The sequence below is a fragment of the Chiloscyllium punctatum genome, chromosome 19 (assembly GCF_047496795.1).
Source record: "Chiloscyllium punctatum isolate Juve2018m chromosome 19, sChiPun1.3, whole genome shotgun sequence".
NCBI lineage: Eukaryota > Metazoa > Chordata > Chondrichthyes > Orectolobiformes > Hemiscylliidae > Chiloscyllium > Chiloscyllium punctatum.
The window spans coordinates 92,272,993-92,285,749 of NC_092757.1; the positions used below are offsets into that span (position 1 = coordinate 92,272,993).

Consider the following 12,757-nt stretch of genomic DNA (forward strand, 5'->3'; position numbering starts at 1 on the left):
AGACAGAGAGGGAGAGAGGTGAGGGTGTGTGTGTGTGTGTGTGTGTGTGACAGAGAAAGGGAGAGAGGTGAGTGTGTGTGTGTGTGTGTGACAGAGAAAGGGAGAGAGGTGAGTGTGTGTGTGTGTGTGTGAGAGAGACAGAGAGGGAGAGAGGTGAGGGTGTGTGTGTGTGTGTGTGTGTGTGACAGAGAAAGGGAGAGAGGTGTGTGTGTGTGTGTGTGTGACAGAGAAAGGGAGAGAGAGGTGTGTGTGTGTGTGTGTGTGTGAGTGTGTGTGTGTGTGTGTGACAGAGAAAGGGAGAGAGGTGAGTGTGTGTGTGTGTGTGTGTGTGACAGAGAAAGGGAGAGAGATGAGTGTGTGTGTGTGTGTGTGTGTGTGACAGAGAAAGGGGGAGAGGTGAGTGTGTGTGTGTGTGTGTGTGTGTGTGTGTGTGTGTGTGTGACAGAGAAAGGGGGAGATAGGTGAGTGTGTGTGTGTGTGTGTGTGTGACAGAGAAAGGGAGAGAGGTGAGTGTGTGTGTGTGTGTGTGACAGAGAAAGGGAGAGAGGTGAGTGTGTGTGTGTGTGAGACAGAGAAAGGGAGGGAGGTGAGTGTGTGTGTGTGTGACAGAGAAAGGGAGAGAGGTGAGTGTGTGTCTGTGTGTGTGTGTGTGTGTGTGACAGAGAAAGGGAGAGAGGTGAGTGTGTGTGTGTGTGTGTGAGACAGAGAAAGGGAGGGAGGTGAGTGTGTGTGTGTGTGACAGAGAAAGGGAGAGAGGTGAGTGTGTGTGTGTGTGTGTGACAGAGAAAGGGAGGGAGGTGAGTGTGTGTGTGTGTGTGTGTGTGTGTGTGAGTGTGTGTGTGTGTGTGACAGAGAAAGGGAGAGAGAGGTGTGTGTGTGTGTGTGTGACAGAGAAAGGGAGGGAGGTGAGTGTGTGTGTGTGTGACAGAGAAAGGGAGAGAGAGGTGTGTGTGTGTGTGTGTGACAGAGAAAGGGAGAGAGGTGTGTGTGTGTGTGTGTGACAGAGAAAGGGAGAGAGGTGTGTGTGTGTGTGTGTGACAGAGAAAGGGAGGGAGGTGTGTGTTTGTGTGTGTGTGTGGGTGTGACAGAGAAAGGGAGAGAGGTGAGTGTGTGTGTGTGTGTGTGTGTGAGACAGAGAAAGGGAGAGAGGTGAGTGTGTGTGTGTGTGTGTGTGTGTGTGTGAGACAGAGAAAGGGAGAGAGGTGAGTGTGTGTGTGTGTGACAGAGAAAGGGAGAGAGAGGTGTGTGTGTGTGACAGAGAAAGGGAGAGAGGTGTGTGTGTGTGTGTGTGACAGAGAAAGGGAGAGAGGTGTGTGTGTGTGTGTGTGTGACAGAGAAAGGGAGGGAGGTGTGTGTTTGTGTGTGTGTGTGGGTGTGACAGAGAAAGGGAGAGAGGTGAGTGTGTGTGTGTGTGTGTGTGTGTGAGACAGAGAAAGGGAGAGAGGTGAGTGTGTGTGTGTGTGTGTGTGTTTGTGTGTGAGACAGAGAAAGGGAGAGAGGTGAGTGTGTGTGTGTGTGTGTGTGTGTGTGTGACAGAGAAACGGAGAGAGGTGTGTGTGTGTGTGTGTGTGAGACAGAGAAAGGGAGAGAGGTGAGTGTGTGTGTGTGTGTGTGTGGGTGTGACAGAGAAAGGGAGAGAGGTGTGTGTGTGTGTGTGACAGAGAAAGGGAGAGAGGTGTGTGTGTGTGTGTGACAGAGAAACGGAGAGAGCTGTGTGTGGGTGTTTGTGGGTGTGTGTGCATCAGAGAAAGGGAGAGAGGTGAGTGTTGTGTGTGTGTGTGTGTGTGTGTGTGTGTGACAGAGAAAGGGAGAGAGGTGTGTGTGTGTGTGTGTGTGTGACAGAGAAAGGGAGGGAGGTGTGTGTTTGTGTGTGTGTGTGGGTGTGACAGAGAAAGGGAGAGAGGTGAGTGTGTGTGTGTGTGAGACAGAGAAAGGGAGAGAGGTGAGTGTGTGTGTGTGTGTGTGTTTGTGTGTGAGACAGAGAAAGGGAGAGAGGTGAGTGTGTGTGTGTGTGTGTGTGACAGAGAAACGGAGAGAGGTGTGTGTGTGTGTGTGTGTGTGAGACAGAGAAAGGGAGAGAGGTGAGTGTGTGTGTGTGTGTGTGGGTGTGACAGAGAAAGGGAGAGAGGTGTGTGTGTGTGTGTGTGACAGAGAAAGGGAGAGAGGTGTGTGTGTGTGTGTGTGTGTGTGACAGAGAAACGGAGAGAGCTGTGTGTGGGTGTGTGTGGGTGTGTGTGTGTGTGTGCATCAGAGAAAGGGAGAGAGGTGAGTGTTGTGTGTGTGTGTGTGTGTGTGGGTGTGACAGAGAAAGGGAGAGAGGTGAGTGTGTGAGTGTGTGTGTGTGTGCGCGACAGAGAAACGGAGAGAGGTGTGTGTGGGTGTGTGACAGAGAAAGGGAGAGAGGTGAGTGTGTGTGTGTGTGTGTGAGAGAGACAGAGAGGGAGAGAGGTGAGGGTGTGTGTGCGCGAGAGAGGTGAGGGTGTGTGTGAGGGAGAGAGAGAGACAGAGAGGGAGAGAGGTGAGGGTGTGTGTGTGAGAGAGAGGTGAGGGTGTGTGTGAGGGAGAGAGGTGAGGGTGTGTGTGTGAGGGAGAGAGGTGAGGGTGTGTGTGAGGGAGAGAGGTGAGGGTGTGTGTGTGTGAGAGAGAGGTGAGGGTGTGTGTGAGGGAGAGAGAGAGACAGAGAGGGAGAGAGGTGAGGGTGTGTGTGTGTGAGAGAGGTGAGGGTGTGTGTGAGGGAGAGAGGTGAGGGTGTGTGTGAGGGAGAGAGGTGAGGGTGTGTGTGAGGGAGAGAGGTGAGGGTGTGTGTGTGTGAGAGAGAGGTGAGTGTGTGTGTGAGGGAGAGAGGTGAGGGTGTGTGTGAGGGAGAGAGGTGAGTGTGTGTGTGTGTGTGAGAGAGAGACAGAGAGGGAGAGAGGTGAGGGTGTGTGTGAGGGAGAGAGGTGAGGGTGTGTGTGTGTGAGAGAGAGGTGAGGGTGTGTGTGAGGGAGAGAGGTGAGTGTGTGTGTGTGTGTGAGAGAGAGACAGAGAGGGAGAGAGGTGAGGGTGTGTGTGAGGGAGAGAGGTGAGGGTGTGTGTGTGTGAGAGAGAGGTGAGGGTGTGTGTGTGTGAGAGAGAGGTGAGGGTGTGTGTGTGTGAGAGAGAGGTGAGGGTGTGTGTGAGGGAGAGAGGTGAGTGTGTGTGTGTGTGAGAGAGAGGTGAGGGTGTGTGTGAGGGAGAGAGGTGAGGGTGTGTGTGAGGGAGAGAGGTGAGGGTGTGTGTGTGGGAGAGAGGTGAGGGTGTGTGTGTGTGAGAGAGGTGAGGGTGTGTGTGTGTGAGAGAGAGACAGAGAGGGAGAGAGGTGAGGGTGTGTGTGAGGGAGAGAGGTGAGTGTGTGTGTGAGGGAGAGAGGTGAGGGTGTGTGTGAGGGAGAGAGGTGAGGTTGTGTGTGAGGGAGAGAGGTGAGGGTGTGTGTGTGTGAGAGAGAGACAGAGAGGGAGAGAGGTGAGGGTGTGTGTGAGGGAGAGAGGTGAGGGTGTGTGTGTGTGAGAGAGAGACAGAGAGGGAGAGAGGTGAGTGTGTGTGTGAGGGAGAGAGGTGAGGGTGTGTGTGTGTGAGAGAGGTGAGGGTGTGTGTGAGGGAGAGAGAGACAGAGAGGGAGAGAGGTGAGGGTGTGTGTGAGGGAGAGGTGAGGGTGTGTGTGAGGGAGAGAGGTGAGGGTGTGTGTGAGGGAGAGAGGTGAGGGTGTGTGTGAGGGAGAGAGGTGAGGGTGTGTGTGAGGGAGAGAGGTGAGGGTGTGTGTGCGCGAGAGAGGCGAGGGTGTGTGTGAGGGAGAGAAGTGAGGGTGTGTGTGTGAGAGAGAGAGACAGAGAGGGAGAGAGGTGAGGGTGTGTGTGAGGGAGAGAGGTGAGGGTGTGTGTGAGGGAGAGAGAGACAGAGAGGGAGAGAGGTGAGGGTGTGTGTGAGGGAGAGAGGTGAGGGTGTGTGTGAGGGAGAGAGGTGAGGGTGTGTGTGAGGGAGAGAGGTGAGTGTGTGTGAGGGAGAGAGAGAGACAGAGAGGGAGAGAGGTGAGGGTGTGTGTGAGGGAGAGAGGTGAGGGTGTGTGTGAGGGAGAGAGGTGAGTGTGTGTGTGAGGGAGAGAGAGAGACAGAGAGGGAGAGAGGTGAGGGTGTGTGTGAGGGAGAGAGGTGAGGGTGTGTGTGAGGGAGAGAGGTGAGGGTGTGTGTGTGTGAGAGAGTGGTGAGGGTGTGTGTGAGGGAGAGAGGTGAGGGTGTGTGTGAGGGAGAGAGGTGAGGGTGTGTGTGAGGGAGAGAGAGAGACAGAGAGGGAGAGAGGTGAGGGTGTGTGTGAGGGAGAGAGGTGAGGGTGTGTGTGAGGGAGAGAGGTGAGGGTGTGTGTGAGGGAGAGAGGTGAGGGTGTGTGTGAGGGAGAGAGAGAGACAGAGAGGGAGAGAGGTGAGGGTGTGTGTGAGGGAGAGAGGTGAGGGTGTGTGTGAGGGAGAGAGGTGAGGGTGTGTGTGAGGGCGAGAGAGAGACAGAGAGGGAGAGAGGTGAGGGTGTGTGTGAGGGAGAGAGGTGAGGGTGTGTGTGAGGGAGAGAGGTGAGGGTGTGTGTGAGGGAGAGAGAGAGACAGAGAGGGAGAGAGGTGAGGGTGTGTGTGAGGGAGAGAGGTGAGGGTGTGTGTGAGGGAGAGAGGTGAGGGTGTGTGTGAGGGAGAGAGGTGAGGGTGTGTGTGAGGGAGAGAGGTGAGTGTGTGTGTGAGGGAGAGAGGTGAGGGTGTGTGTGCGCGAGAGAGGTGAGGGTGTGTGTGAGGGAGAGAGGTGAGGGTGTGTGTGTGAGGGAGCGAGGTGAGGGTGTGTGTGCGCGAGAGAGGTGAGGGTGTGTGTGAGGGAGAGAGGTGAGGGTGTGTGTGTGTGAGGGAGAGAGGTGAGTGTGTGTGTGTGAGGGAGAGAGGTGAGGGTGTGTGTGAGGGAGAGAGGTGAGGGTGTGTGTGTGAGAGAGAGGTGAGGGTGTGTGTGTGAGGGAGAGAGGTGAGGGTGTGTGTGAGGGAGAGAGGTGAGGGTGTGTGTGAGGGAGAGAGGTGAGGGTGTGTGTGAGGTAGAGAGGTGAGGGTGTGTGTGAGGGAGAGAGGTGAGGGTGTGTGTGCGCGAGAGAGGTGAGGGTGTGTGTGAGGGAGAGAGGTGAGGGTGTGTGTGAGGGAGAGAGGTGAGGGTGTGTGTGAGGGAGAGAGGTGAGGGTGTGTGTGAGGGAGAGAGGTGAGGGTGTGTGTGCGCGAGAGAGGTGAGTGTGTGTGTGAGGGAGAGAGAGAGACAGAGAGGGAGAGAGGTGAGGGTGTGTGTGTGTGAGGGAGAGAGGTGAGGGTGTGTGTGAGGGAGAGAGAGAGACAGAGAGGGAGAGAGGTGAGGGTGTGTGTGTGTGAGGGAGAGAGGTGAGGGTGTGTGTGAGGGAGAGAGGTGAGGGTGTGTGTGTGTGAGAGAGAGACAGAGAGGGAGAGAGGTGAAGGTGTGTGTGAGGGAGAGAGGTGAGGGTGTGTGTGTGTGAGAGAGAGACAGAGAGGGAGAGAGGTGAAGGTGTGTGTGAGGGAGAGAGGTGAGGGTGTGTGTGTGTGAGAGAGAGACAGAGAGGGAGAGAGATGAGTGTGTGTGTGAGGGAGAGAGGTGAGGGTGTGTGTGTGTGAGAGAGGTGAGGGTGTGTGTGTGTGAGAGAGAGACAGAGAGGGAGAGAGGTGAGGGTGTGTGTGAGGGAGAGAGGTGAGGGTGTGTGTGAGGGAGAGAGGTGAGGGTGTGTGTGAGGGAGAGAAAGAGACAGAGAGGGAGAGAGGTGAGGGTGTGTGTGTGTGAGAGAGAGACAGAGAGGGAGAGAGGTGAGGGTGTGTGTGAGGGAGAGAGGTGAGGGTGTGTGTGAGGGAGAGAAAGAGACAGAGAGGGAGAGAGGTGAGGGTGTGTGTGAGGGAGAGAGGTGAGGGTGTGTGTGAGAGAGAGGTGAGGGTGTGTGTGAGGGAGAGAGGTGAGGGTGTGTGTGAGGGAGAGAGGTGAGGGTGTGTGTGTGTGAGAGAGGTGAGGGTGTGTGTGAGGGAGAGAGGTGAGGGTGTGTGTGTGTGAGAGAGGTGAGGGTGTGTGTGTGTGAGAGAGAGACAGAGAGGGAGAGAGGTGAGTGTGTGTGTGAGGGAGAGAGGTGAGGGTGTGTGTGTGTGAGAGAGAGACAGAGAGGGAGAGAGGTGAGGGTGTGTGTGTGTGAGAGAGGTGAGGGTGTGTGTGAGGGAGAGAGGTGAGGGTGTGTGTGAGGGAGAGAGGTGAGGGTGTGTGTGTGTGAGAGAGGTGAGGGTGTGTGTGAGGGAGAGAGGTGAGGGTGTGTGTGTGTGAGAGAGGTGAGGGTGTGTGTGAGGGAGAGAGGTGAGGGTGTGTGTGAGGGAGAGAGGTGAGGGTGTGTGTGTGTGAGAGAGAGACAGAGAGGGAGAGAGGTGAGGGTGTGTGTGAGGGAGAGAGGTGAGGGTGTGTGTGTGTGAGAGAGGTGAGGGTGTGTGTGAGGGAGAGAGGTGAGGGTGTGTGTGTGTGAGAGAGGTGAGGGTGTGTGTGAGGGAGAGAGGTGAGGGTGTGTGTGAGGGAGAGAGGTGAGGGTGTGTGTGTGTGAGAGAGGTGAGGGTGTGTGTGAGGGAGAGAGGTGAGGGTGTGTGTGAGGGAGAGAGGTGAGGGTGTGTGTGAGGGAGAGAGGTGAGGGTGTGTGTGTGTGAGAGAGAGACAGAGAGGGAGAGAGGTGAGTGTGTGTGTGAGGGAGAGAGGTGAGGGTGTGTGTGAGGGAGAGAGGTGAGGGTGTGTGTGAGGGAGAGAGGTGAGGGTGTGTGTGTGTGAGAGAGGTGAGGGTGTGTGAGAGGTGAGGGTGTGTGTGAGGGAGAGAGGTGAGTGTGTGTGTGAGGGAGAGAGGTGAGGGTGTGTGTGAGGGAGGGAGGTGAGGGTGTGTGTGAGGGAGAGAGGTGAGGGTGTGTGTGAGGGAGAGAGGTGAGGGTGTGTGTGTGAGGGAGAGAGGTGAGGGTGTGTGTGCGTGAGAGACAGAGAAAGGGAGAGAGGTGTGTGTGAGAGAGAGAGAGACACAGAGAGGGAGAGAAGTAAGTGAGTGCATGCGTGTGTGTGTGTGAGAGAGAGAGACAGAGAGAGAGACAGAGGTGAGTGTGTGCATGTGTGTGTGAGACACAGAGAAAGGTAGAGAGGTGTGTGTGTGCTTGTGTGTGTGTGAAAGAGAGACAGAGAGAGGGAAAGAGGTGAGTGTGTGAATCTGTGTGTGTGTGAGAGAGAAAGGGAGAGAGGTGAGTGTGTGCCTGTGCGTGCCTGCATGCGAGAGAGAGAGGGAGAGAGGGGTGTGTGTGTGTGTGTGTGAGAGAGAGAGACAGAGAGAGTGAGAGAGGTGAGTGTGTGTGTGTGTGACACAGAGAGAGGGAGTGAGGTGAGTGTGTGTGTGTGACACAGAGAGAGGGAGTGAGGTGAGTGTGTGTGTGTGTGACACAGAGAGAGGGAGTGAGGTGCTTGTGTGTGTGTGTGTGAGACAGAGAGAGGGAGAGAGGTGAGTGTGTATGCGTGTGTGTGTGAGAGAGAGAGAGACAGAGTGTGGGAGAGAGGTGAGTGTGTGCATATGTGTGCAAGAGGGAGACAGTGTGAGGGAATGCGTGTGTGTGTATTTGTGTGAGAGAGACAGAGAGGTGAGTGTGTACATGTGTGTATGTGTGTGTGTGTGAGAGAGACAGAGGGAGAGGGGTGAGTGTGTGTGTGAGAGACAGAGAGGGAGGGAGTGAGTGTGTGCATGCGTGTGTGTGAGAGAGAGACAGAGAGGTGAGTGTGTACGTGTGTGTGTGTGTGTGTGTGTGTGTGTGTGAGAGAGAGACAGAGAGAGGGAGAGAGGTGAGTGTGTGTGTGAGAGACAGAGAGGGAGGGGGTGAGTGTGTGTGTGAGAGACAGAGAGGGAGGGGGTGAGTGTGTGTGTGAGTGTGCGTGTGTGCATTTGAGAGGATGTTTGCCTTTGTCCAGCCCAGTCCACATCATCCCTTTCACATGACTCTGTACTTGATCTGACAATTTCTTTCTTTCAGTTGCTCCAATCCTGGAAGGTTAGCAGATAAAGCGTGCCCACCCGAGGTCAAAGATGTCTTCTTGCCCTCAGCACTCCATTCTCAGATCACTCCTTGGTTTATGGTTTAACACAGCAGATTCCTTTCGCTCCTGTGCTGTGAAGTCTTATTTGTTTTCCATCTCTTCACTTCATTTAGAACAGGCACCTATTGCTCTCTGTGGAACCTCTGAACACTCTTCTCGAGCAGAAATGGGAGAAATTTGCAGCCTATATGTTCGCTATCAACTTCCTCCTGTATGTGTCTTATGTCATCACTTTCACTGCTGTTTATTACGACCGGTCTCATGCAAATAAGGTGAGTCGCTCCTTTAAAAAAACTTGTCATTTCCGAAGGAGCAGTGCTCCGAAAACTTGTGATTTTAAATAAACCTGTGTCATGTGACTTCTGACTATGTCCATTCCAGTCCAACACCAGCATCTCCACATTTTTACTTCATAAAGAAGCTTTCACAACCTTTGCACATTCTCCCAGTGTCTGCCTGGGTTTCCTCTGGGTTCCTCCCACAGTCCAGAGATGTGCAGATAAGGGTGGATTGGTCAGGCTAAATTGTCCATAGTGACTGGGGATGTGCAGGCTAGGGTGGATTGGTCACATGGATTGCAGGATTAAAGGGATGGGCTGGATCTGCGTGGGATGCTCTTGGGAGGGTCAGTGTGGACTTGATGGGCTGAATGGCCTGCTTCCACACTGTAGAGATTCAATTCGACTCAACCTCGCAACATCCCAAGTGTAATACCGCAATGCACTTGCTGAATTTGGTTAGGTGTGTGATGATCGGCATCTCACACGCTATGAAACCACAGATTCATCCTTGCCAGCCTGCCGAGGATGTGAGAAACAAACCGCCCCATCCCACAATCTCTCACAACAAAATAACCGACTTCTGACCTCATCTCAGAATGCTCAGTAGTGGTGAGCAGCCAGAGGAGTATTTGATGAACACTGCCATAATGTAGGAAAAGCAGCAATAACTTTAACAAATCAAGTTCTTACAAAACAGCGGAAAATCAATAACAATTCGATGACGATAAACTGCAGTAATTGGTCAAAGGATAAATATTGGGTGGATCACCAAGGATCACGAGGTAATGGCTGTGGAAGATGGCTTCACAACTCAATCAAAGGACAAGACTTGCCCCAGTGCAGCACTCCCTCTGAACCGCACCATCGCGGCGGCCTCAGACTTTTGAGGTGAAAACAAACCAGATGCTGGAAACCCGATTCTGGATTAGTGGTGCTGGAAGAGCACAGCAGTTCAGGCAGCATCCAAGGAGCTTCGAAATCGACGTTTCAGGCAAAAGCCCTTCAGACTTTTGAGCCTGTTCCTGGAGTGGGACTTTCAGAATACGGGACCCCAAACTTCCCACCTTTAAACATCTGGCCAGTTGTACAGCCCTGCAGCAGTTTTGGGATTTTGCTCCTTGCTCCTCCTTCCCAATTTGGATTCATTGGGATCCTGCCCATGTGACTAGAGGAGACAAGGTCAGGATTAGGATTGAGGTGACGTGGCTTCCCACACAAATACCAACAGGTCACAATGAAGACTCTCCAAAATAAACCCCTGGGCATTTGTTTGCAGTCAACGGATTATGTTTTCTGTTTCAGACAGACACCATGGCCACTACATCAGGACAACTATGTGGACAGATCTGTATTTTAACATGGGCTGTTGCCTTACTTTGCATAGAAGTAAGTACACAATTATTTTATCCTACATTGAGTTTCTTTGTCTAAAGGGTCAGTAAATATTTCAAAAGCCACATGACCTGATTACCTGCATAATAACAGGGTGAGAGAATAACAGAAAGGACATTTTGCGAATGTGCCTTTAGCGCAACTACATCGGAAAAATATTTAACATAAAATCATATGAATGAGAGGAGGTGGCCCTTCAGCCCATCAAGACTGCTCTTTCAGTAAGTAATGACTGATCTAATTGTGGGTTAAACTCTATCTTCCAGCCCGTCCCCAATAATACTCATCACCCTCATACATCAAAACTCAATCCAGCTCAGCTGTGAGATATTCCATTGACTCCAACCTCCGATACTCTCTGGGAAACAGAATTTCTAATGTTAACAATTCAAGAATCTGCTCATCTCCATCTTAAATGGAAGACCCCTGATTTTTCAATGTACCCCAGTTTCTCCCACAGTTGTGTACTCGCAACATCTTACCCCTGAAGCCCATCAGAATTTTGTATATTTCAACAAGATTACCCCTATTCTTCTAAACACTTGCTGTCGATAATTTTCCTCATTACGGAGGGGGGTGTGACCAATGTCCCCAAGATTGATTTTCCAAGTGAGGTCCATGTCCTCAGTGAAAGAGACATCCTTTGCCAAAATAAAAAGGGAAGGTGGTTTGGAAGAATGAGAAATGAAACAGGATTCGGAGGGATCTCGACAGGATGGCTGTTGTGAGGACATTAGTCTCAGATAGAAACCCCCTCATCCACATGGAGATTTGAGTGAGAGAGAGAGCAAGGACGAGATTGTGAGAGAGAATGAGTGAGTGCAGGAATGAGTGAGAGAGTGAGAGTGAGAGTGAGAGTTTGAATGAAAGAGGGAGTGTGAGTGAATGAGAGTGAGTGAGTGAGAGAAAGTGAGTGAGAGCACCAGAGCATGCAGCAGAGGGCAAGAGCAAGGGTACAAGACAGAATCATCAAAGATAACTCCTGAACTGATTTGACAGACTGTCATTGTGTCCTGGAGTCCCTGCTGACCTTAACTAAACTGAATTGTACCCAGCAGCAGTAAAGTGGTTGGCCTTGTAATTACCCATATTTTGTGTTGTGTTACACTGTAGTTATGATCTGGTTATTTGTATAAGGTGGGGTTAGGTAGGGCTTTGTTATATCACATTGACTTGAATTTGGCTGAAGCTGGTTTTGGTCCTTTCTAAATGGCTTGTTAATGTAATCAGAGTGATATAATGTTCACATCACTAGATTAATAAGGCAGAGACTCTGCCCATGACCCAGAGACATGGTAACATTTCACAATGGTACCTTGAAAATAATTGGATTCAATTATTTAATTAAATAGAGGTTAAACAGCTAGCATGGTCTCAGAAATGGTGGCCAGGGAGCTGTTGGATTGCTGCAGAAACCCAACAGATCCTTCCAGAATGTAGTCCAAGTGATGTCAGACCTGCATCAACATGATTTACTCAACTCTGTTGTGAAATAACAGACCAAAGGCAGGTTACGCTCAGCTCCTGGGCAATGATCACAACGATATAATTGCCCACATCCTAGGATTCCATTAATTCATCCAGCCCTTGCCGGTTTTGTTTTGAAATGAGGCTGGATTTGTTTATGAGTGCTTTTAAAACGGATTCTAGTTGCATTGAATTGGTAGGATTTAATATTAAAAATTTTTTAAAAATCTTATAGGTAGCATCAATAATTCACTTGAGACTTTCGGACCTTCAATCAATAATGACAGACGCATGGTTCCACATCCTGTTGTAAGGGCACCCCTTAATATTTGAATTGGGGTTGGGGGGTTGTCAGCAGCATTGAGGAGGGGGTGGATGAGGGGTTTAGAGAGCTGGAGTCGGGGAGGGGGTCAGCGAGGGGGTTGGGCGTGGGTCAACTGGATTCGTGGAGGGGGTGGGCGTGGGCGTGGGTCAGTTTGCTGGAGTCAGGGTGGGGGTGGGGAGTGGGTCAGTTCCCACCCTGCCTGGGGTTACAATGAAGGACTCTCCTCATCAACCTCTCCCCTCACTTGTGGTAGGGTGACCCCCAGTTGAACCATCTCTCTCTCTCTCTCTCTCACACACGGGAGCAGTTGTACTGTTAAGAACTAAAGTAACTTTACCTTTAATCATCAAATGGATTAGGACAAGAGTCTCTTGTTAACCAAACTATATTAAAAAAATTGAGCTCCATTCAAAGACTTGGATATAATCTAGGCTGGCAATCAGGAATGTTGTATTATCAAAGCTCATCCCTTTTCTCAAATAAATCCTTGAAAGGATAGACACATCACTGCCTGCCTGAAATCAGAGTTGCCCTTGGGATGATGGCTCAGTGCTGCTTTATTGAACAGCTGCAGTCCACACGGAGTAGATAGATCCACAATGCCAGTGGGAAGGCATTCCTGTGTCCCAGTCACAGGGACGGAACAGTGATCCATTTCCCAAAGTGGACGGTGAGGGGGTTTGTAGGGGTACATGAACAAACTAGCTGCCTCAAAACTCCAGGCATCATCTTTTATATTTGGGTTCGAGTCTTCATGGACCACCCCCAATGGTCTCAGCTGCAGCTAGGTTTCATCACTCCAAACAAAGTCACCAATTTTCAGACTCGGGTTTGCAGATCTAGGTGTAGGGTAGATTGCAATATTCAAGAAATGTTGCATGGGCAGAGGCTAAAGGTAATCCATCAGCTAACACCTCAACAAATTAAATGTTGGTTATCACATAGTTGCTTACTGCCTGCAGATCAGTTGCCCCATTTTCTACGTGAAAGCAACAAACCTATTTCAAAAGCAGGAGAGTGAGGCCTGCAGATGCTGGAGGGAGGTCAGAGTTGAGAATGTGGTGCTGGAAAAGCACAGCCGGTCAGGCAGTATCCGAGGAGCAGGAGAATTGATGTTTCGAGCATTAGCCCTTCATCAGGAATCCTTCAGAGTTCTCCGTTGTGCTTTAGATTGAT

At 51.5% G+C, this 12,757-nt stretch overlaps 1 protein-coding gene across 4 annotated transcripts in view; it reads left to right on the top strand.

The window, feature by feature from the left end:
- LOC140491617 (transient receptor potential cation channel subfamily V member 3-like) overlaps nt 1-12,757 on the top strand; it is a 92,634-nt gene that overhangs the window by 65,271 nt on the left and 14,606 nt on the right. For all 4 annotated transcript variants that reach the window (XM_072590064.1, XM_072590067.1, XM_072590062.1 and 1 more), the window contains 3 exons: nt 8,230-8,388; nt 9,700-9,783; nt 11,492-11,565. In XM_072590064.1, the coding sequence (XP_072446165.1) occupies nt 8,230-8,388; nt 9,700-9,783; nt 11,492-11,565 (317 nt within the window). The remainder of the gene's footprint in view (nt 1-8,229; nt 8,389-9,699; nt 9,784-11,491; nt 11,566-12,757) is intronic.